At 33.9% G+C, this 26,261-nt stretch overlaps 1 protein-coding gene across 1 annotated transcript in view; it reads right to left on the bottom strand.

Annotated features, from left to right (window-relative positions):
* Positions 1 to 21,035: 21,035 nt before the first annotated feature.
* LOC132565656 (deubiquitinating protein VCPIP1-like) overlaps positions 21,036 to 26,261 on the bottom strand; it is a 31,428-nt gene continuing 26,202 nt past the window's right edge. The window contains exon 18 of the mRNA XM_060230352.1: positions 21,036 to 26,203. Coding sequence (XP_060086335.1) covers positions 25,622 to 26,203 — 582 coding nt within the window. The 3' untranslated portion in view covers positions 21,036 to 25,621. The remainder of the gene's footprint in view (positions 26,204 to 26,261) is intronic.

Genomic DNA, 26,261 nt, shown 5'->3' on the forward strand with positions numbered 1-26,261 from the left:
TTTTTATTTTTATCATGTATGAAGGAACATACTTTAGTAAATTAAGCCAAGAAATAGCAATTGAAAACAAAATATCAAGCGGCTTCATCTATTTTACCATTGGTGTGTGTGTGTGGTGGGGGGGGGGGGGCAATTCCAATGGGCTAGACTATATCATACCATACCACAACCCAATGGGGAAGTTATTTCAGAAATTATTTGTCACATTTGAAATTCTTTGTTTAATTAATGAATAGCTAGATTAGCCAGATGAACAGTGCAGGTCTTTTGTTGGTGTTTGAAGTGGATAGTACTTTGGAAGTTTGTAACATATGAAATCTAAATTCATGTTTAACATTACACGTTGACATTTTAGCTCGATAGAAGATTTCTGTGATCTTGATGTATAATTTTATAAAAGATTATTGCTTATTAGCTCATCAAATTAAGGGTCAGTTCTACGTCAGTGTGTCCGATGAAGATGACCGTTTAGTCATTGAAACGTCACAATCGAATATTCTATTGGTTGTGTTATAATAACTATTATATAGACATACTTTTTAAAATTATATTTTTGGATACATTAAGGACTACAGAACTCGGTAACACATACATCACCTTCAACAGAAATCTTCTATCTTTCCAATGAGTGTTTGATGAACTTCGATAACCATGTCGAACTCGCAAAATCTACGCTTGTGGCGGTATACGGTTTAAAATCATACGCAATAAAGCCAAATAACGAAAAAGACGTTTCGTCTCTCTTAGGCTCGTCAGTGTTACTAAGGGCCTAAACTGGGGAAACCGTGGAAAATTATTTTTTTTAAAAGTTCTATGTCAAAATACAGATTGGAATGTGTACTAATCCAATTATTAAGTAGATTTCCTAATGATCAGTATCGAATAATTTCAAAAGAACATCAAATACGAGAGTATATTCTGGTCCGCGCGAGTATTGAAATGAAAGTGTGGAGTTGTTTGAATCATTTGTGAACTCGTCATCAGGGGAAATAGGTTTGGAATAAACAGGAAAATACGAGGGAAACACGTTATTCCTGTCATCATTGTGTAGTCTCAATTCGGAAATTCTGAGACAATTCCGGGCACTTCCGTCAATTTCCGCCTTTCGTTCTATATAACGTACCGGTTTACGGACTTTCACCAACAGCTTTTCACTGCACAACAGCACTCGTCGCTACAACCGAGGAAAAAACATCGCAAATCAACATGACTACTCAGTAAGTTCATGTTTTTTTTTTTTTTTTTTTTTGTTTTTTTGTTCCAAAATGATTTTTTAAACACATTTTGTTTTTATTTTGATGATTTGAAATTTTGTAAATTATTGTAAGAATAGTACTTCTTGTTTCAATGGAAAACTATGAACATACCTACGATTTACCTCTATGAAATATAGGGTAGTTATTCATAGTATTATGAATTTAGCAAAGAAAATAGAGAACTAGAATTAGATAAAAGCCGAACTGGTTAAACATGTGTGGGTATAGGCAATCGTGTAAAAAGCAACTCCCTTCATTTAGAGAAATTATACAAATAATTGCAATCACAGATTACCGACTGAAGTGACAAGAGGGGTAAATATTGGCAGAGTTGAAGTGAAATGTACGTTATGTAAACCGACATACATGCAATTGGCAATTAATTGCATTACGTTGTAGAATGTTCGGGAGAAAAAAGTCAGTTGGTTTTATATGAAAATGAAATTAAATCTGAATCACATAGTCTGGGACGTTTTATCTAGTATTAATCCATAGCCAAAATTTAATTATAGCTTGTTTTTTTTTTCAATGATAGACTGAGCTTAAGGTCAGGTACTGATCAGCAAAATAAATGATAATTTTTCGTAATAGTAATTCTGGTTGTGATTCCAGACGACGGCTGGACGTCGTAATCGGAGAACACTAAGGATTATGTTTTTGTTTTATATTTCAGTGACGGAGTTGTGGACTACTATTCCAATGGAACTAGAACTATCAGTAAGTATCAAGATATCAGAGAACAAAGCTTTCTTTACGACTGCCATTTCAATTAATTGTAAAATCACGGTTTAAATCTTAATAATCACTATCTACTCGCAGTGTACAAACTAAAAGAAGTTATAGACACAGTGTACATTATAAAAGTTATAGTCACAGTATATGTTAACAAAAGTTATAGTCACAGTATATGTTAACAAAAGTTATAGTCACAGTATATGTTGACAAAAGTTATAGTCACAGTATATGTTGACAAATGTTATAGTCACAGTATATGTTAACAACAGTTATAGTCACAGTATATGTGGATAAATGTTATAGTCACAGTATATGTTAACAAAAGTTATAGTCACAGTATATGTTAACAAAAGTTATAGTCACACAAAAGTTATATGTATATGTTAACAAATGTTATAGTCACAGTATATGTTAACAAAAGTTATAGTCACAGTATATAACAAATGTTATAGTCACAGTATATAACAAAAGTTATAGTCACAGTATATGTTAACAAAAGTTATAGTCACAGTATATGTTAACAAAAGTTATAGTCACAGTATATGGCATCAAAAGCTTTAGCTACAGTGTATGTGATATCCCGGTTAAATGTCCATAGCCATGCCATTATCAAGAAATATGCCATATATTTCATTCCAGTTTGATAAGGCTACATGCACCTTGTAAGAAAATTGTTATTGTATAATGTCTTTGTCCATGTTTTCAGCATCTACTGGACAGGACTTCATATCTGCATACAATTCAGTAGCAGCGGCAGATATGATGTCCAGCTCGTGGACTAAGGGGTATACGCACATCATTCAGGTTAAGGTATGCGTTGACGTACTTTTTGAAATAACAAGCCTCATTTCAAGAATGTCAATTCCATCAAGATTTTATTTTTCATAACAAGGGACCTATTTATTAAGCTTTGTACTGCTTTCCTATTGAAAATGTTTGTTATGGATTTTTTTGAGGAAGGAAATATTCGCGAAATTTGGGCGTGTTGGCACTTAACTTTAAAGAGACATTAAGAAGACTTTATTTTAATTTATTTGGAATCACAGTCAGATCATCAATACACTGACAGCTATTCTAACGAATACATATTTTTTGTCTGATTTCATTTTCATAAGGGAAAAGAGGAAATCATAGAAGGTGGATGGATTTAAATGAAAATGTTATTTTTGAAGAAAAAAAAAATAAAATAAAATCTATTTCAATTTAAAACTCTCAAACTATAGTGTAACTGGGGACTCTGATAACAAAGACGCATACAGTTTAGGTAATATCGTTATGAAACACAGACTTCGATCGAAGGAGAACAGGTTATTCAAGAACAGGTCAAAGAGATCAATTAATTGCAAGCATATGACACGTGTTCCCAACATTTTTAGACGAGTGTAGTTGGAAGGAATTGAATTTAATTTTGTCGTTCGTTGTGTACTGATATCATGATAGTTTTCATCGTTTAACGTTAACAGGTGCTTGTGTCGAAACCACAATGTTATAAGTTTTCAAGATGTGGACATCTAATTTTCATACACAAACTTAAATGCATTTCTATTAATTTGCAGGAAGTAACAAGTAACAACACTAATAGGTGGATTGTTAACAGTGTAGAAAAAGGATCGGCCTGCTGATTGGGAAATCATGGCATTGTGTTGGACAACGGAACTGCAACCTGTGTTTACATATTAATATAATGAGAAGATATCTTCACATGTAATCTGTCAATAAATATAGCATTTTGATCAAAGTTGTGTTCGAATGATTATCTTTCTTTGGCAAAAATATGTTTCGCCCATCCAGTTATGTTGATATGTATTTGTCTACCTGTGTCAAATGAATATTTCCTGGAATTCTGCTGTCGTGGGATAAGTACAGAAATGGTATAGTTTTCATCATCATCGATGGTATACCGAGTACCGAGTATGTGTGTGTTTGGGAGTGGGGGTCTTCTTTCTCCCACTTTGTAAGAACAACGGAACTACATCTACACAGAAAGACATGCTCTCGTATAGTATCTGTATACAGGTTATTTACCTGTACTGATTTACCTGTAATGTTCCTGACTTTAAAACGTACCATTTTCCAGAGTTATTACTTAATATGATACTCAAAAATTAGTTCACTGCAAATTCGTATTTTATCGGATACTAAATCAACAATCTACACAGGTATACGTTCACAATGCATAAAATAACAGTTTGAAGTTATGAGGAAATATGACGGTATTCAATAATGAAAATGAATGTGTATTACATTGTTCCAATATGATATAAAAATCAACAAGCCCAATATGATATAAAAATCCACAATCCATATAAGAACATATTGGCAAAAAATTGAAAAATAATGGCATGAATGAAAATTAAGCATTGAAACACATATACATAAAGACCGAAATATACATATTTAATACATGTACTTAATTAATAGCGCTGATGTAATATTAAAAAGTCTATCATAAGCACTGATAATGAATAGTCCTTAATTGAAAGTGATTAAGAAATCCAGACACATCACCAAATATAAACCACAGCTTCATGTTGGATATGCGTTCTTCGGAGGAACTAGACTAAATAAAAGTGGGTACAATTGGGAGGCATTTGGTCTCCTAACATGCGGTGACGATAAACTAGCTGCATGATTTAATATAGATAAATTAAATATTGCACTGGAAATATAAAACTATTAAATCGGATCAAACTTCATACAAAGGTCAGATTGACAATACCTTGGATGGGATCATGTTTCAGGTTGCCAAGGTCAAAGTCACCTTATTATCAGCCAATTCAGGTATATCATTCTGCTGACTATTTCTAAAGGAATTTCGACAAAGCTCTACTACACAACAGTCGACACCTGAGGTCGCAGGTTCTCAAGGTCATCTGATGTGTCATCTTGGCGCTGAATCTATCATTTTTACAGTGACATCATTTATATAATGCGAACGGAGAGCTAGTGAATAACTGGGGAAAAGTTAAAGTATCAAAGTAGATTTTATATATAAAGTTTCAATTATTTTATTCGTCTTTCTTGATAATCATGGGCTTGGGTTTGGGTCCGGGGTCGACCATACACTAAGCATTAGTGACATAAAAGAAAAGATGGCTGTTGTTGTTGAAGTGTTGATATGCATTTTGACAACGTACGAGACATAACACCCTTAAAGTAATCTTATACCGCCACAAGCGTAGATTTTACGAGTTCGACATGATTATCGAAGTTCATCAAACACTCATTGGAAAGACAGAAGATTTCTGTTGTATAATTTTAAAAAGTATGTCTATATAATAGTTCTTACAACACAACCAATAGAATATTCGATCGTGACGTTTCAATGACTACACGGTCATCTTCATCGGACACACTGACGTAGAATTGACCCTTAATTTGATGAGCTAGTAAGCAATAATCTTTTATGGAATCCCATGGCAAGTATTTCGCTATTTTCTTACTTACTAGCCTTTTTCACCATTTCTCCCTCATTACCTCAATTCATACAAAGGTCAGATTGTCAATATCTTGGATGGAATCATGTTTCAAGTTGCCAAGGTCAAAGTCACCTTATTATCAGCCAATTCACATATATCATTCTGTTGAGTATTTCTAAAGAAATTTCGACGAAGCTTTACTACAGTCGACACCCGAGGTGGAAGATTGATAGCCTTGTCATCTACTAGCAATCTTATTATCTTGTATTTTGTCATTGCAAGCCTTGTATAATGTTTAGTTCGGGTTGCCTAATTTCTTTTCTTTTACCAGGAAACGTAATACATACATATAGATATAGCACAGACTATGGAATAGATCATATTTACCAATATCGTTTAGAAAACACATTTGTAAAAAGTAGTTTTTATATTTATGACGTATTCATTTTTGTGGTGTTTTTTTAAAAGGAAATACGATTTTGTCATTTCGACTTTGATATAAAGTTTGATCAAATTTAATAATTTCATATTTAAACTGCAAAATTTAATTTATTTATCTATATTAAATCATATAGCTAGTTTATCGTCACTGCATGTTATCGACTTACGTACCGTGTCAATACACTCTCCGCATCAGGATAGGAGACCAGATGCCTCCCAATTGTACCCACTTTTATTTAGCCTAGTTCCTCCGAAGAACGCATATCCAACATGAAGCAAGGCAGCTGAGACCATGAGTAAACCTTTACCGTAATATGTTGTGGTGATGTGTCTGGATTTCTTAATCACTTTCAATTAAGGACTATTCATTATCAGTGCTTATGATAGACTTTTTAATATTACATCAGCGCTATTAATTAAGTACATGTATTAAATATGTATATTTCGGTCTTTATGTATATGTGTTTCAATGTTTAATTTTCATTCATGCCATTATTTTTCAATTTTTTGCCAATATGTTCTTATATGGATTGTGGATTTTTATATCATATTGGGCTTGTTGATTTTTATATCATATTGGAACAATGTAATACACATTCATTTTCATTATTGAATACCGTCATATTTCCTCATAACTTCAAACTGTTATTTTATGCATTGTGAACGTATACCTGTGTAGATTGTTGATTTAGTATCCGATAAAATACGAATTTGCAGTGAACTAATTTTTGAGTATCATATTAAGTAATAACTCTGGAAAATGGTACGTTTTAAAGTCAGGAACATTACAGGTAAATCAGTACAGGTAAATAACCTGTATACAGATACTATACGAGAGCATGTCTTTCTGTGTAGATGTAGTTCCGTTGTTCTTACAAAGTGGGAGAAAGAAGACCCCCACTCCCAAACACACACATACTCGGTACTCGGTATACCATCGATGATGATGAAAACTATACCATTTCTGTACTTATCCCACGACAGCAGAATTCCAGGAAATATTCATTTGACACAGGTAGACAAATACATATCAACATAACTGGATGGGCGAAACATATTTTTGCCAAAGAAAGATAATCATTCGAACACAACTTTGATCAAAATGCTATATTTATTGACTGATTACATGTGAAGATATCTTCTCATTATATTAATATGTAAACACAGGTTGCAGTTCCGTTGTCCAACACAATGCCATGATTTCCTAATCAGCAGGCCGATCCTTTTTCTACACTGTTAACAATCCACCTATTAGTGTTGTTACTTGTTACTTCCTGCAAATTAATAGAAATGCATTTAAGTTTGTGTATGAAAATTAGATGTCCACATCTTGAAAACTTATAACATTGTGGTTTCGACACAAGCACCTGTTAACGTTAAACGATGAAAACTATCATGATATCAGTACACAACGAACGACAAAATTAAATTCAATTCCTTCCAACTACACTCGTCTAAAAATGTTGGGAACACGTGTCATATGCTTGCAATTAATTGATCTCTTTGACCTGTTCTTGAATAACCTGTTCTCCTTCGATCGAAGTCTGTGTTTCATAACGATATTACCTAAACTGTATGCGTCTTTGTTATCAGAGTCCCCAGTTACACTATAGTTTGAGAGTTTTAAATTGAAATAGATTTTATTTTATTTTTTTTTTCTTCAAAAATAACATTTTCATTTAAATCCATCCACCTTCTATGATTTCCTCTTTTCCCTTATGAAAATGAAATCAGACAAAAAATATGTATTCGTTAGAATAGCTGTCAGTGTATTGATGATCTGACTGTGATTCCAAATAAATTAAAATAAAGTCTTCTTAATGTCTCTTTAAAGTTAAGTGCCAACACGCCCAAATTTCGCGAATATTTCCTTCCTCAAAAAAATCCATAACAAACATTTTCAATAGGAAAGCAGTACAAAGCTTAATAAATAGGTTCCTTGTTATGAAAAATAAAATCTTGATGGAATTGACATTCTTGAAATGAGGCTTGTTATTTCAAAAAGTACGTCAACGCATACCTTAACCTGAATGATGTGCGTATACCCCTTAGTCCACGAGCTGGACATCATATCTGCCGCTGCTACTGAATTGTATGCAGATATGAAGTCCTGTCCAGTAGATGCTGAAAACATGGACAAAGACATTATACAATAACAATTTTCTTACAAGGTGCATGTAGCCTTATCAAACTGGAATGAAATATATGACATATTTCTTGATAATGGCATGGCTATGGACATTTAACCGGGATATCACATACACTGTAGCTAAAGCTTTTGATGCCATATACTGTGACTATAACTTTTGTTAACATATACTGTGACTATAACTTTTGTTAACATATACTGTGACTATAACTTTTGTTAACATATACTGTGACTATAACATTTGTTAACATATACTGTGACTATAACTTTTGTTAACATATACTGTGACTATAACATTTGTTAACATATACTGTGACTATAACTTTTGTTAACATATACTGTGACTATAACTTTTGTTAACATATACTGTGACTATAACTTTTGTTAACATATACTGTGACTATAACATTTATCCACATATACTGTGACTATAACATTTGTTAACATATACTGTGACTATAACTGTTGTTAACATATACTGTGACTATAACTTTTGTTAACATATACTGTGACTATAACTTTTGTTAACATATACTGTGACTATAACTTTTGTTAACATATACTGTGACTATAACTTTTGTTAACATATACTGTGACTTTAACTGTTGTTAACATATACTGTGACTATAACATTTGTTAACATATACTGTGACTATAACTGTTGTTAACATATACTGTGACTTTAACTGTTGTTAACATATACTGTTACTATAACTGTTGTTAACATATACTGTGACTATAACATTTGTCAACATATACTGTGACTATAACATTTGTCCACATATACTGTGACTATAACTGTTGTTAACATATACTGTGACTATAACTTTTGTTAACATATACTGTGACTATAACTTTTGTTAACATATACTGTGACTATAACTTTTATTATGTACACTGTGTCTATAACTTCTTTTAGTTTGTACACTGCGAGTAGATAGTGATTATTAAGATTTAAACCGTGATTTTACAATTAATTGAAATGGCAGTCGTAAAGAAAGCTTTGTTCTCTGATATCTTGATACTTACTGATAGTTCTAGTTCCATTGGAATAGTAGTCCACAACTCCGTCACTGAAATATAAAACAAAAACATAATCCTTAGTGTTCTCCGATTACGACGTCCAGCCGTCGTCTGGAATCACAACCAGAATTACTATTACGAAAAATTATCATTTATTTTGCTGATCAGTACCTGACCTTAAGCTCAGTCTATCATTGAAAAAAAAAAAACAAGCTATAATTAAATTTTGGCTATGGATTAATACTAGATAAAACGTCCCAGACTATGTGATTCAGATTTAATTTCATTTTCATATAAAACCAACTGACTTTTTTCTCCCGAACATTCTACAACGTAATGCAATTAATTGCCAATTGCATGTATGTCGGTTTACATAACGTACATTTCACTTCAACTCTGCCAATATTTACCCCTCTTGTCACTTCAGTCGGTAATCTGTGATTGCAATTATTTGTATAATTTCTCTAAATGAAGGGAGTTGCTCTTTACACGATTGCCTATACCCACACATGTTTAACCAGTTCGGCTTTTATCTAATTCTAGTTCTCTATTTTCTTTGCTAAATTCATAATACTATGAATAACTACCCTATATTTCATAGAGGTAAATCGTAGGTATGTTCATAGTTCTCCATTGAAACAAGAAGTACTATTCTTACAATAATTTACAAAATTTCAAATCATCAAAATAAAAACAAAATGTGTTTAAAAAATCATTTTGGAACAAAAAAAAACAAAAAACAAAAAAAAAAAAACAAAAAAAACATGAACTTACTGAGTAGTCATGTTGATTTGCGATGTTTTTTCCTCGGTTGTAGCGACGAGTGCTGTTGTGCAGTGAAAAGCTGTTGGTGAAAGTCCGTAAACCGGTACGTTATATAGAACGAAAGGCGGAAATTGACGGAAGTGCCCGGAATTGTCTCAGAATTTCCGAATTGAGACTACACAATGATGACAGGAATAACGTGTTTCCCTCGTATTTTCCTGTTTATTCCAAACCTATTTCCCCTGATGACGAGTTCACAAATGATTCAAACAACTCCACACTTTCATTTCAATACTCGCGCGGACCAGAATATACTCGTGTATTTGATGTTCTTTTGAAATTATTCGATACTGATCATTAGGAAATCTACTTAATAATTGGATTAGTACACATTCCAATCTGTATTTTGACATAGAACTTTTTTTTTTATTTTCCACGGCCGTCTCCAAGTTTTCCCCAGTTTAGGCTCTTAGCAACACTGACAAGCCTAAGAGGGACGAAACGTCTTTTTCGTTATTTGGCTTTATTGCATCTGAATTTTAACATTGATGTCTTTCCTACAACACTGTAACTTCCGTAATTCTAATTGAATTAGGCCGTTAAAACGAGTCTTTGCTATAATTACCACTAGTAGAAAGCACGTTTTCTCGTAAAGTATACAGCAAAATCCAAATTTAACACATAAACACACACATATATGTATGGAAACCAAAGACCCTTTCTAAGGAGTGGAGCATCCTAAATTGTTGAATGGAAGATGGTGATTAAAATATCAAAAATGTTTTATAGAAATCTCGGTATGTTTTGCACTAAAGACATTGAGTATATAAAAGACCTTCGGTGTCGTCCATCGGCCGAAGGGATTATGGAGACGTCTAGGTCTACACTACTGCTCTCGATTTGACTTGGTAATTGTTGATGTTCTATGTATGTGGTGTAATTCATGTAATATTTGTCTCTTGATAAAGGGACCGGATGCTTAGAAAATATGACGATTCGCTTGTCCCTACGTACTGTTGCTATTACTTCATCGATCATATGTCTATTCCAGTAATACGCATCCAACGAGCATTTGTTGGCTAGAATCCAGTGCCAATATTGGACCATACCGCCGATATTACTGTCTAGATTCTATATGTAGGACAAAATCAACCACTGTCTTTAATTGACACTTGCATTAGAGGATCTTTCAGGATTATTTTTAAATGAAATGTATTATTATACCGTCATAATCTGATCAACATAATGCCATTTTAATATGATTGAACTGTAATTGTTTAGACAAACTCATGTCCCAAAAAATGGTAAAATACGTCCCAACAACACGAAGTATTTACCTATGGACGTCCCAAGTACTAAAGGCAGCGAAGAACTCTCTATATCCATGTAACTTTGTTTTTAAACATGTCGCTTGTCTTTTCAGTATGTATTTTGTTCAACTTTATGGGGAAAAGGCTTAATATAAGTTATTTATCATTTGTATTACATGTGTAAATATGATGAATTAACGAAATGCATCATAAACATTAATATATGTTGATCAGAAAGTTTAAGGTTAATTACTTGTCGTAATTGTACCTTAGTCTGTTTTAGGTTGAACAACTCGTATCCATTTATATATATACTGCGATCCAGGTGTTCATATCACAGACCATTTGCCACTATGATCATGTCGAGAATTTCTAGCTGTATATCCAACCTACAACCTCCAAACACGCTTTTTGGGGGTGTCGTCGTGGTGAAATGGCAAGAATATTATTGAATTTCTTGGCTTAGGCTTTTCCGCTCCTATGTCATGATTTCGAGGTCTGGAAATCGAACCCGAGTAAACAATGTCTTCCTTTGTCAGTTGTGTTACAAGGTCCAAAAAGGCAAGATTCTTATTTTGTAACAGAAACTGATTTAAATCCTTTTGCCAAGTAAATGCGCCACGCGCACTTTTTGAAGCTTCTTTTTTGTTCCTTTTTGATAAATACATTATGTATTTACTAGTAAAAATGTTTTATTTAGATACAGCAATATCCGTACAAAGATACTGTCGCTGTTATCGCCCCAGGCAGATTTTTTTTCGGATTAAAAAAGTATTTCCTTTTTTAAAAAATCGTGTTTTCTAAACGATAATGGTACATATGATCTATTCTATAGTCTGTGCGATATTTATTTATATGTATTACGTTTCCTGGTAAAAAAAAAAGAAACCTAGGCAACCCGAACTAAACCTTCCTTCCTTTAGATTGGATTCCTAAACTTCACAAGAATGGATATATACATGCTGCTGTTTAGCAACAACTCCTTACTGCCTTATTAGAATTATTATTTTTCTTTGATACTGTATACTCCAAGTGGAATGAATATATGGATTTTGAGAACTTAAAAGAGTTCTTGCCTAATCTAGAACAATTTCTGCTGATAAATCGTTTTTTCTACAACAGCATCCTTTTTCACTATACACATGCACATTTCAAAATTTAGAAAGTGGCGCCATCCTCTAGTAACGAGAGTTGTTTATTGAAAGAAAGGTAAATGGAATAATAATCTGCATGTAATTGTGAAAGATACTAGAGACAATTTATTGACGATGATCATCGCATGTACCCACTTGAATTAGGGAAAAGAGACTGACTGTTATAACCGAATTTACATGAAATATGATTAATTTATATTGAAACCACCTGCAAACAACAAACCATATACAAGTGTTAACCCCGCTGAAAGATAAATTGATTAATAGATGGTATTATAAAACTACTAAATTTTGTTCTAACTAAATAACTCAACAATATGTTTATAGCACAGCAACGGAATCACTATATTAATGTATCACTTTCCATGTATTTTTATTTAGAAAAGGTTAATATACAAGTGAATCATTTTGTTGTATATACTTGTGATTGAAATAAACAATGTTATGACTCAATCATGAATGAAGCTATTTGATAAGTCAGATATTACAAGTGAGACAATGTGACTTTTATAAGTAAGGTGTCCGATGTTATGGCTAAAGCAATGAGTTAAGCGTGACGAGATGAGGAATTTGATACGTCAGTACTTTTATGAGATAAATGTCGTGACAGGAGCAAGGTTATGAGCGGAGTGGTTTAATGAACCAAAGATTAAGAGTGAAGATTGTTTTTAAGGAAATAAGATATTGAAAATTTACCTGTGCATAGAGAAACAGAACCCTAAACATGATCGGGAATATTAATGAGCTTGAATTGGTTAATATGACTCGGCGAGAATATCACATGATTTATAGTGTCTATTTTGTCGCGTCTTCCGAAAAACGACTGTGAACTAATAAATTATGCGCTAAAGTATAACATGAGCCGATGGTTACATAACATCTAAAGAAAAGTTATATGTTAAGATATTAAGTATAATTCATTTAAAAGGGTAGTAACATGTGAAACCAGTTGTTCAAGTAATACCGTTACCTTTCTACAAAAATACCATCCATATGTTTATAGTGCTGTTCAGTTGAATTGTAAAGTTATGCTAATCGTTGTAATGTGTTGATCCTATGGACTTCTTCCAGAATAATTCAATCGAAGAATCATTTTTTGTGTTTTTTGTCTTTTTTTTTACTTTGTTCATTTTGTTATTTTTTGCCCACCAATGGGCTTCAGTCATTCGAAACAAAAACAAAAAATAAAATAATGAAAAGGAAAAAATATAAAATATTTGAACTCCCATGTGTTGCTGAACTTTCTGTTCTATTCCTGGTATATACAAGCTTTCCTGTTTCATCAGTAACCGGAAACTAAGGATGAGTATATACCGACAAACTCCACATGTTTCCGTTAAGATATGCAGAATATCTTGATTTCCGATTACCGGATTCCGTTCGATATCACTTAGTCTAATGGAACAATTCATGTTTCGGAATAAACACTCGTATTTCAGGCATCCTCATCTCTTTGTTTTGTAGATAATACCTTTACTAGTGACGGGGCAATGGAATAACTAGCAAGCAAACATCACTGCCGCCGTAAGCACTTGCTTCACTAGGGGTTTGGGGTAAAACAGCATACATAGATTTTATTTATTTATGAAAGTGAACATGTGGCTGATGCTATTTATGATCATCTAAAAACAATAATATAATACCATCAAGTCATTATGACCACAATCTGAACTCGACGACACTCGCCATGTAAACCTTGGTCAAGTAAGTAATACCACGTTCTCAAATGACAAAAATGTATACCACCGCTAAATCAAAAGGTACCAAGGAGTATTTAAACCGTCAAGCTTCTTATCGCAAAAAAAAAAAAACTCTCACGTAGATCACCTTTCTACATAATTTTCATCAATCTGCAATATTTGAAACCTTGTTCTTTATTTTGTCCGTCATTTGAAGTCTTCTTACATGAATATTGTGGTAACGGGAATTTGCCCTTGCATATCGAATGTTGCTATCCAGAAATGGAATATTCACTACAGGAACATTGAAATAACTAAGCTTATCGTACAACTCGGTGGAAAGTTGTCCATTTTGGTTTCATTGTAGGAAAACATCGAGATAAAAGGCTGATATAGATAACTACGACAGCCGATTAGTACCATAAGAAAAATGAAAATTATTCCATTATTACGAGTAAGCTAACTATCTCTTTCACGTTACATGAACCGTTAATTTTCACACGTGATGTTTTCGCGCGTATCGAGCCTTTACGTTATTCATTTATTGTTAAATAGTGGAAATTGATCCCCATAGAAAGCTCGGTTATAATACCCAAAAACGGGAATCCTTGTACTGCTGGCTCACTCATGTTATCATTAGTATTTCTACTCTATGCAGAAAATAAAAGAAAATGAGATTATTCTGAAGTAAACATCATTCCTATGTGATGATGTATGAATTGATTATGTAAAGGCTGCAACAAGGCTTAAGAAATAATTAAATGTACACATTAATCCATTAATATAATATTCCGTTTGAATAAAACAGAACCACCAAAGACTAGCAACATTTGTAAGCCTATGGCAAACCAGAGTTAGAAAAAAGTCCAGATCCATCAACGAAAGATAATGTGATAGACATAAGCTTGGAGATTGTCCAGCTATGTATTTCTAATACACCCGGCAATATCTGAAAGGTTGAATCAGTATGACCTGTTGATGACGTCATAGTAAGACAATCTATTAGAGGAAAGTAAGGCATGTCAGTTTCGCAGTTTGTGTAAAGGATTTTGAATGTAAATGTAATCACAATCTGAAAGTAAAGAAATAACTATTTCATAGAACCCTATGGCGCAAGTCGAAGCGGTCAAACAGAAATCAGATTCACCACCCATGTAAATTACCTCAGACCAAACATGGACAATACCCTTTGTTCAGAAGAAGAATTTTTAAAGAACTTATATTTCCCCTATTGGGTCCAAAATCTTTGATGTCAGACTCCTGGTTGATACAAAATTAGGTTCCTCTCAACTAGGTATACTTCAGACCAAATCTGGACAGAATCAAGGCAAAGATTTGAAAGAATTTTCTCTATTTCCCACGCTTTTCTCCAGGGGGCCGATACCCAATGTTATACAGCTGATTTTCATTCAGCCAAATATTTTGCAAACAAAAAAGGAGCATTCAAGCATTTGTACTGATGAAAAATGGTTTTCAAAAAGGAAGAAGATGAAAAATGCTCTCAGTTGGGCCAAGTCCCTTCTGTCACAGGGGGCCGAGAACAACTTTTTACAAATACTTGATTCCACTTTAGCAAATGACGCTTCAGAACAAATCAGAACAAAATCCTGATATTTTTAAAGAAGAAAGATTTTTTAAAATTGCTCATCCCCTTATTGGGTCCTGCCCTCCTGTCCCAGGTGGCGGAGTTCCACTATTTCTACATAATCGAATTATCTTCACCATTGGTTACTTCCGACCAAATTTGAGCACAATCCAATGATTCCTACAGGAGGAATAGGATTTTAGATAATAATTATTATGCTCTTTCTCCCCTATCGGGCCCCACTCCTCCTGCCCCAGAGACCGTTTATACATAATTGATTTCCCTTTACCACATATTATTTCATACCAATTTGGATATCTTCCAATGATTCCTACCAGAAGAGTTCGATTTATAGTCAGTAGCTCTACCTCCCCCATTTGAGGGGCCAAAACCTTACGCTTATTGAAGATTGATTTCCATTCACGCAATGATGCTTTGACCTAATTTGGGTAATGTCCCCATTGACGCCGCGTCATGGTATAAACTCATCGGTTCTTCTGACCAGGTGAGCTTAAAGCAGGTCAGTCACCAGAGGGAAACAGTTAGTTTCCATAGGTATGTCAAAAGTCTGTTGGAAGATCTTACAATCAAAGTCGACGCAGATGTTATCAGCCAGAAACTCGATCATTTTATGACTTTGTCCTCAGTATCTTTCTACTGCCATATACCTTTCTTGGAAGCTTTCATAAGATGAGAACGAAGGCAATCTTTAAGCTTAAAATAGGGTATGGTGGTGTACAGTAATAAGATAAAATGTTCTTAAAGAGAAAAGTTTTTTTAGAAGAGATTGACGATAAGTCAAAAGTTCTTTCAAATCCACACACCATTAACTCGTCTTCTTGAATAAACAGTAAAAATGTAACCAAGAATTGATAGTGTTACGAATTAAATATGCAAATTATATGAAGGAAAATGGCAATAGATTTGTAGAACCAGAATTACCTATTTCAACTCATTTTGACAAAACAGAATACGTCTCGAAAGTATTGATTTTTATAACTTTTATTCATCAAATTCCAAAGCATCTATAGCACAGACTAACACACTCTATAATAGAATATTTGATAAAGGAATCTATTTTACAGCAATTATCTTTTATCTTAAGTGTATCTCTTGAACGGAGGAAAAATGGAACGAAAGAATGCGGAATGGGAAAACCAACAAATACCTAACTACGAATAGTGTCACACTGTATATAGCAGAAGTAGTGGTGATATGTATTTGTGAAACAAATTACCATCCCTGTTCTTTTCCAAAATGTCTCTTTTTAATCCATACCATGGAAGGGAGTAGACTGAAGATCTTCCTTCTTCGGTGGTAAAAAAGAAGAATCAGGTTTGACCCTTTTCGACGAGCCCCGACTTAGCATTCTGTGGCCTGTATTTGCCATCTCATTATTCGTTTAAGTTTTAATCATGGAGACCACCGGTATGAAATCTTCAAAGTTCTCAGATCATGTTAGCTATGAGTATTCATCTTTAGGGCAGTCTGAGTTGGATTCTTAGTTGTTGGTATTTAGAGTTTCTGACAACATTCTATCACTGTGGCTCGGTTTTTGGATTTTTTGATTTCATGATATCTTAAATTGTTACAAGGCTTCAGAATGCAAATAAAACAACAACAAGTAAAATATTTACAAGGAAACAAGAATACAATGGGCTAAAACTACATTTGGAGCCGGCCATATGTTTCAGTCACGTAAAAAATGTATGCTTGTTTCATTGTAGTAATAGTAGTGGTAGTAGAAGGTAGTAGTAGAAATAGTTATGAAATAATTAAAACAGTTTAGCAGTTAAGCAATAAAAGTAAATACACTCCAAATTTCAGTTTCATAAAATCTACAAAATTTCATCTCAAAAGCATTAGTGGAACTTTAAAATGTATTTTTCAAAATGGCGGCCATATTGGATTTCAGGCCGACTTGATAAATAACATCATTTGGTCAGGATAATCTCAGGGTCATTTTTGACAAGTTTCAGCGCAATTCCAAGGGTGGAATATGAAAACGACGACGTCGAAACACGATAGCCCCCGGCCATCCTGATCATTCGGTTCAAATGACATAAAAAGTGTTGAGGACATGGTATAATTGGTAGTCAGACGTAATATCTTTTTGTCTGAGCCAACTGACGCATGCTAGTATGATACACGGGAAGTCTAACCTTTTTGGAAACTTTTAAATCTTATAGAGTGTACAAGTATTATGGTTTGAAACGGGGCTGCTGAAAACACTGAGATCTGGAAAATTCAGACGAATGGCAATGGCTGTTCCTGGATACGGATTGGACGGATTCTACAGCACAAAGATTAGACAGAGAAGAGAAGCGGTGAAAGAATGAGAATAAAGAGTGTGGTTAGCTATGGGCATTGGGCAAAGAGGAAATAGGTCACTCAAATCTCACTGAAGTTTTGGACACATAAAAAATTCATAGTATTTTCAGTATTTGTAAGCTCATTGTCACCGTCGTAACTATATCTTAAAATAACATTGACATACAGGCCTTGGTGGCCTGTTTCGAAAATATCTACGAAAAAAATCAGTCTGTATAAAAGCAAATCAGCCATCAGAGGAACATATATTTATAGATTATATTCAAAGCCGACAGCATTATCTGGGAAGTGGAACAGCCGTTTTCACGATACACCGTTTCTTTTTATGCGCACAATAATGATGTTATACAATGGTCACTCGCTGCTATCATTTATCGTACATCAATAGGCAAACAAAAATGTAGGTGCAATACGTCAAGGGAGGTAAATCGTTAACAGCGATTTTGAGAGAACTGGTGTATTTAATAATAATTCCTTGACTTTTTGGATTAGATAATGCAACACCTGAAATTTCTTTGAAAGTAAATACGTTTCTTTGTTTAAAATGATTTAATCAAATTCACAGGTCACAACAGAGTTCATGACGACACAAAAGTTCCATAAAAACTGTCATTTTGCTGTTAATACATGTCATACCACGGACTTGTATATTAGATATATTTAAGTCCGTGGTCATACCCATGCAAGTCTGATGAAGTTTGCATTATATCTGATCAACATTAAACAAACATACCAAGAGAGTCAAGTTCCTATATAAACTATAGTTAACTTACTCCTTCCCAGGAGATGTGATAACGTTGAGTCATGAAATTCACAATAGCGGGAAGGCGCTCGGAGGCTTTTCATTAATTTTTCATTCTTTTTATCTGGGTCTTGAGAAAACGATTTTTGAAATTTTTAGTCGATCTGATCTCATCAGTCAGCTCCTGTCAATATGTGCACACCATTTAATTTCTATCACATATTAATGATGAAGATTACACATGTAATCTTCTATAGAAAGTAAACAACCTCCACAAGCAAAAAATGCGAGACTATAAGGCCAACGCATTCTTTGTTTTGGTAAATCAGCTGAAGATTCTTACTTCCATGAAGTATATTCTACAATTTCAGTCATTTTGCCCACATTTGTTCCCTGACAGCTGGGGACCATATGATTTACACTTTTGGTTTACTTTTGGCCATGTTAGGGTTTTTTTTTAATTTCATTTAAATTGATTCAGGGTGTTTGAGAGATTGATGTATTTTAGCACCCCTTTGCCCACAGTGGGGACAAAGGTGTCAAATCCAAGGTCTGTACAAAATTGATTTCCCTCAATCGGATGATATCAGAACAATTTTGGTCAAAATCCCTTAATCACTACAAAGGGAAGATTTCAAAGCAATTGTTAATTTCCCCTGATTCGATGCTGTACTTCAGGTCAAACAGGCCTGCACCAACATATTCTACAAAACTTGTTCCTCTTTTTCCGAGGATCCTCATGACCGAATTCAATTATAATTAATTATCCCAATAGAAGAAAAAAGTTCACAGCTTGTCCCTAATTGAACTTTGCTCATTTTTCCTGCCCTCTGGCCCCAGACCCAATTGTATTACAGAATTGGTTCCCTTTACCCCAATGATACTTCTGATCAAATTATCATTCTATCTCTTTTCATGAGTGATGCTGTTAAAACTTTGAAAACAAAATGTTCCAACAAGAAATGTTATGTCCAAAACTTGGTAAAATTTGAGAAAAAAAATACTCTTCCCTTATGACTGTATGGCATGATGTTAGTCCCCAAAAGAAAATTCCCATAAAATATTACCATTCTGTGTCTTAAACAGAAACTTCAACTTTAGCCAGTGATGTTTAAGGGATGCAATGCCACTTCTAGAGAAATCATTTCTTGACTATTCAGAAAGTCCTCCACTGCATGTATGACATCATCATCTGAAATCACCTTTTTTATTTTGAAAGGAGATGAAAGCTTGATGAAGCAAGATCAGGCAAATCAGGCGGATGCTCAAACCACAATCGTAAATGGCAGCCATGGCAATGACAGACTTGTGAACAGGGACATTGTCCTGGTGGAACAGCACACATTTAAGGAGTTTTACTCCAGGCCAGAGTTTGATATTTTCTCTTAACTGCCAAAGAATTGATGCATAATATGTGCCATTGATTGTTTGTTCCTTTTGCAGATAATCAACCATCAGAATATCATCCACATCCCAGAAAACTGAGACCATAACCTTTCCAGCTGATGGAACAGCCTTGGCCTTGTTTGACATGGTGTGAACCAGGGTGCTTCCATTGTTTGTTCTCTGGGCTGAAATGATGGACCCACGTTTCATTCTTAGTCCAACCTATTCAGGATCTGCCTCTAAAAGGTTAATATTAGCATGTGACAAAGTCTGCTTGGTATGCATCTGATCAACTGTCTGGAGTCTTGGACCCAATAGGCTGATAGCTTTCTCATTGCAGGATCTTCTGTGTGAATGAAATGTACTCCTTCCTGTGTACTCCCTAATGTGCTGGTTACATATCCCTCTGTAACTAACCTGTCAGTCATAACAATATCATGGACTTAACTGACCATATCTGGGGTTGGAACAGTGACAGGCCTTCAGATGTTAATCCTGAAAGTTCTGCTTGCCACGCTTAAATTCTGCTACCCACATTTGCACTGTAGCATATGAAGTAGCATCATTCCCTAGTGTTGCTACCATATCAGTATTTATATAGAGGTGCTTAACCTTTCTTAAGTAACTATTGAATCAATAATCTTTCTGCGATTTTGTCCAGTTTTTCAAAAGTCACTTGCCTTGTTTACTTCAGAGTTCTACCTCTTTAACATATACAGACCAAATGGTTACTGCCTTCGGGTACACAGCCTTAAACAGTCAGAGAATAGTTGAGCTGATAAAGGACATCTTTGCTTGACTTCTTCAATAAAAGGCTAATAACCTATCAATTAGCCGTACCATTTTGAAGGAAAGTACACTCTTTTTCATTTCTACTGTACAACATGTTTGACTCCAAAAGCACTCTTATAAAATATCAACATTCTACCACTTTCATTTGATACATGACTGATACTCCAAAATATCTTACCAGTGACAGAAAACCACAGCACCTGAAACGATTTCTATATCAGAATACAGAAAGATTGTCACATAATCTCAAATAAATCTGAAAACAAGATCTGATGCATGGATAATTTAATAATGAAGTAGAAGTTGACATTGGCAAACAATAACAGCATGCATACATTAGGTATAATTTATAGCACTTATCAAACACATCAATGTCACTCTGGCGTTACAAACTGAACTAAGAAACATCATTTCAACAATTAACAACATATATCTCACAACTAATGCTAGATAACTATTATAACAGCCTGCTTCAAATGAAATGACTACATTCTATGTAAATATGGCATAATTTTATCAAGAACCTATGCCATCACAACAGCACAAAGAACTATTTCAGTTCTACTCGAGACATCTTGGGTTTACAATACATATATGTTATTTCTAACGCAAATCAAGCATCTTGCAAAATGTATCACATTTTTGGTAGAAAACTAGAATGACCGGAATAAAATGAAAACAAGTAAACACCAGATGTTTAAGCTTTGTTTTATGCAGTATTTCAGGCAGATTTCAACATTGAACACCAATTTTTTCAGCATTTTACATGTATCAATTCAAACCTGTTGCATCCATATAGCATAATGCCTAAAAGCCTGCTTCATCTTAAATACAATGGCAACTCAACTGAATTCAAATGGCTATGAATGTTCAAAAGTTGTGTGTGACATATCTGCTATTATCAATATTAGTAATTGAATATGGAAATAACATAATATCTGCAATATTACAATGTCTGTGATGTAAAGCTCACAACAGCCTAGCAATACTGAAGAACGTTTATGTCGTACAATGGTCCCTGTGTCCCCGGAGAGTGTAATCAGTATAGTTCTGTGGCCTTCAGAGTTGTGTTAATTCTGTGGCCTTTATAACTGTGGTAATTCTGTGGCCTTCAGAGCTGCTAAAATTATGTGGCCTTCAGAACTGTGGTAATTCTGTGGCCTTCAGAGCTGCTAAAATTCTGTGGCCTTCAGAACTGTGGTAATTCTGTGGCCTTCAGAACTGTGGTAATTCTGTGGCCTTTATAACTGTGGTAATTCTGTGGCCTTCAGAGCTGCTAAAATTCTGTGGCCTTCAGAACTGTGGTAATTCTGTAGCCTCAGGACTGTATTAATTCTGTGGCCTTCTGAAGTGTGTTAATTCTGTGGCCTTCAGAACTGTGGTAATTCTGTGGCCTTCAGAGCTGTGGTAAATCTGTGGCCTCCAGAACGGTGTTATTTCTGTGGCCTTCAGAACTGTGTTGATTATATAATCTTCAGAACTGTGTTGATTCTGTGGGCTTCAGAACGTTGTGTTAATTATGTAGCCTCAGGACTGTGTTAATTCTGTGGCCTTAGAACTGTTAATTATGTAGCCTCAGGACTGTGTTAATTCTGTGGCCTCAGAACTGTTAATTCTGTGGCCTCAGAACTGTGTTAATGCTTTGGCCTTGGATCTGTGTTAATTCTGTAGCCTTAGAAATGTGTTCAAATGTTAAACAACATTTTGTTTCTACTTTCAGCAAGACATCCACATATTTAAAACAACACTTTTATTTCAAACAAAAAGTGAAGCATCTCCAGATGAAACAATTTTCTATGATCAATCTAAGTAGAAAGTTAGGTAGTCACAATTGTGAGCAAGTCTACTAGTATGGTCTTACACAAATCTTGTCAAATATTTACATACACTGCAAAATTACATTACACAGAATACAGAATATCATTTAAATCAACTAAGCTTTTGGTCTAGAATTCTAATGTTTCATTTAATAAAGATTTTCAAAAAAATTAATGACAGGTTTTAATTACTTTTCTCTTCATCAAACTGCAGCTAAAATAAAAAAATATTTTAAATGTCATACTCAACCAAAGTGGTGCCATACCAATTTCTGTACATTAATAACAACATCTGTCATCAAATCATGTTGCCTTTAACTGCTCTGACTCCTCCCTAAGTTATGTATTAGTCAATGAAATTTCAAGTACAGTGGTCAGAATTATTCTGATGTTATATCAACCTTTTTAATATATAAGGCTCAAGTCTATTCATTAATGCCAGAGAGATCTAAAAAGTCAATATAATGTCAGAATTATTCCAACTATATGTACAGGTCCACCACCTAACTCCAGTCTCTACAAGTAAACAAAGGCCTCCATGATTACATGACTCTTATGATAGGTGGCTAAACACTTTTGGTCAGTGGTGAATCAATAAAAAATTATTGGTAAATACAATGTTCTAGATAGATAAACCAATTTGATCTTTAATATATTTACTACCAGTACAAATCTACATGATTAAGAATATACTGGTAGTATCTGGTTGGATACAGGTTTTCCATCTCTGTGACTCATCCTATCATTAGGCATTTCCTCACCGATGAATGTCAGGGTTCTGGCCACATGTTGTTAAATATCTATCAGTGGTTAGTAAAGATATATATAACAGCATATGAAACTTCAGAGTTAAGCTAAAAATGTAAAATTATATCATCTTCATCCCAGTCATAGTATTTGAAAAATTAGTCCCCTTTATGCAAGGATGCTTAAAAAAATAAATTTGGTCAAAATATCTTGATCCAAACAGAAGAAGGATTTTCATTTCCTCTACTAGGTCTTATCTGTCAGACCCCAAGACATGAGCCAAGACCTACCATTTACATGCAATTGATTTACCTTCACCAATGGATTCCAAATACTGAGAAAAACAATCTAATTCCTACAGAGGAGGATTTAAAAAAATTTCCCCCCTCTTGGGCCAACCTCTCTTCTTCCAGCAGGTTCAGACCCATCGTTTAAACAATTCAATCCCCCTTCTTAAAAGGATGCCCTAGACAAAATTTAATCAAAATCAGCTTCGTCATTTATCACTTGTAGTGATTTTCAAAAAAATTTGCTGTTGGGTGGTCATCAGATGCTGTGACATGGCAAAAGCAGATCGATCCTTTTGACTGAGTAAACTAACAAATCAGAACCCAACATCTAATACCAAAATATCATGACTGGGACTCGGGACTTTCTGGCAAAATATATCACTTGTACATTCTTTGTTACCCTACACATCTCAGAAATTAGTAGTACAGACTACATAGTGTTTTTTTTTATTAAATGTTATTTGATTTTTAAGAAGTTGAAAATGTTTAAAAATAATAACTATGTAAATACTTTTTCATTGTCAGGTAATTAGTTCACTCTTTACTTTGAGTAAACAGCGATGTGGTGGCTTCCTGGGGTTATTGTGAAATAAATACAGTATGTTATTAGGTTAGATGAATCGTCAAAGGTTAAATAAATAACCTGACATAATCTATGGCTTAGAATGAATGATCATTGCTTTCTTTTAACCTATTCTCATACTTCATGTAAACGATGGAATTTTAACATTATGACAATAAAAGTGTAACCAACTACAGTTAATAGGACACTGTATTGGGTACAACAACACATAATAGTATTACAAATTTTCCTTCTTATACATTCTTCCTGATAAATTCTCTACTGAAATAATAAAATGCATAATTGTTTTATTGTCAAGACTTTTACAAGGTTCCCATATTACATTATATAAAAGGTGGTAACACCACAACTGACCACTGTTGACATCATATCAATAGTCAAGCAAAATTATTGATACATCTTCTATATCATTTATCACTGGTACGGATTCCTGGTCAACTCCCAATGGTAAGCTTTGATGGCATTTGATCAATATAACTGTTGATGGTATTCCAACTACATACTAGTAATGGGTAATAGGTTAAAATCTATAATTGATTACCGGTTAAAATTGAATAGTTTTTTCTATGTAGTTAATTGATTACATAATTGGCTGTGTGTTCAATATCTATAGAAAGTGAAAGCATTTTCCATCGCAGTATAATTTTCTTTTTTTTTTATTGATACTATAACTTTATTACAAAATATCTTAATTACCTGGAATTTGTGTATTATTGGCAATTGCCACCTTTTTTTGTAATATGAAGAATGTTTTCACTAAAATACAAGAAAATATTGAAGTACCGATGATCGATTTTAAAAAATAACAATTGATCATCGCAAAAAATGAGGTGAAACAATAATTGGATAATTGATTAAATCTGATCATCACCCACCACTGCCATTTACCGCTAGTAAAATTAATCATTCACAATATTTACAACTGTTTGATTCTACTGAATTCAAACACAATTCACTGAATGAAATTTGGTGAACAACCTTGCATAGAAGTGTGATAAATACCTGGCACACATTGACTGCCATCTGTTGTGTTCAATTTTATGGGTTTTTTTGTTAATATTGTCACATTTATAGATGATTAAATCAACTTTTCAGTCTCAAATATTTTTTTTAATCATTGCAGTTAAGAATTGTGTGTCAAGAATTTTACATCCCAATCTGGAGGCACAAAAAAAATTTTTAAAAAATGAAAACACTAAAAATTTCATACGGTAAAACAAAATACATTTAGAAAATCTGAGTCAACAACCTGTTAAACTTTAACAGCACTTCAAATAATCTGGCTCTGTTTACTGCATGTAACTATTCATTTAGCCGCATCTTGTCATGTCTGTATCAAGAAAGTATTTGCCTATTGTCTCGTTCTGTCTGTAGACAGGAGTCTCTACACCTTACCTAGGTATCTTATTCCTATTATCTATGCATTGCCATCAGATTTGGGCATACAAGATTCTTTGGCATTTTCTGTTATTTTTGAAATACAGTTTTTCTTTTCCTCATTTTTCACCATTGAAATGTCACCACCTGCTCTATTGTCTTTTGTCATATTGTCTTCATTCATGTTTGTGGAGTCACTGACCCTTTCATATACTACCTCAAAGGATTCAGGAGATTCCCTTTTGTCAACTTCCGGCATGGAAACAGGACAAGGAGCTTCCACTGTAGAATATATTTGAGTAGAGCACGTTTCTGAAACTCCAGATGCACAGATATCAACACATTCATCACCAGGATTTTTAAGATCACTTTCTGTATTTATTTTTTCATCGCCAATATTTTGATCGTTTAAACTGTCTGAGAGTTGAACCTCTGCTTGGTTTCTATCAGTTTCTAAAGGTCGCGTAGAATCAGGTGACAGTTGATCTTCTGTAGACAGATCAACCACGGCTGTACTTCCAATGTGTACAAAAGGATGAATAACATCAGGCTGCATTTCACCAATCACATTTTCAGTTGCAGAAGAGAACTGTCTTTTTTCTTCCTCATCAAGACGTTCCATCTATAAAAAAAAGGCAGAGAAAAATGAAATATAAAACATTTATATGAAATAAGTTCCC

This window comes from Ylistrum balloti, unplaced genomic scaffold (assembly GCF_031769215.1).
Source record: "Ylistrum balloti isolate Yb309-2 unplaced genomic scaffold, AGI_CSIRO_Ybal_v1 Utg369730, whole genome shotgun sequence".
In the NCBI taxonomy this organism is placed as follows: Eukaryota; Metazoa; Mollusca; class Bivalvia; order Pectinida; family Pectinidae; genus Ylistrum; species Ylistrum balloti.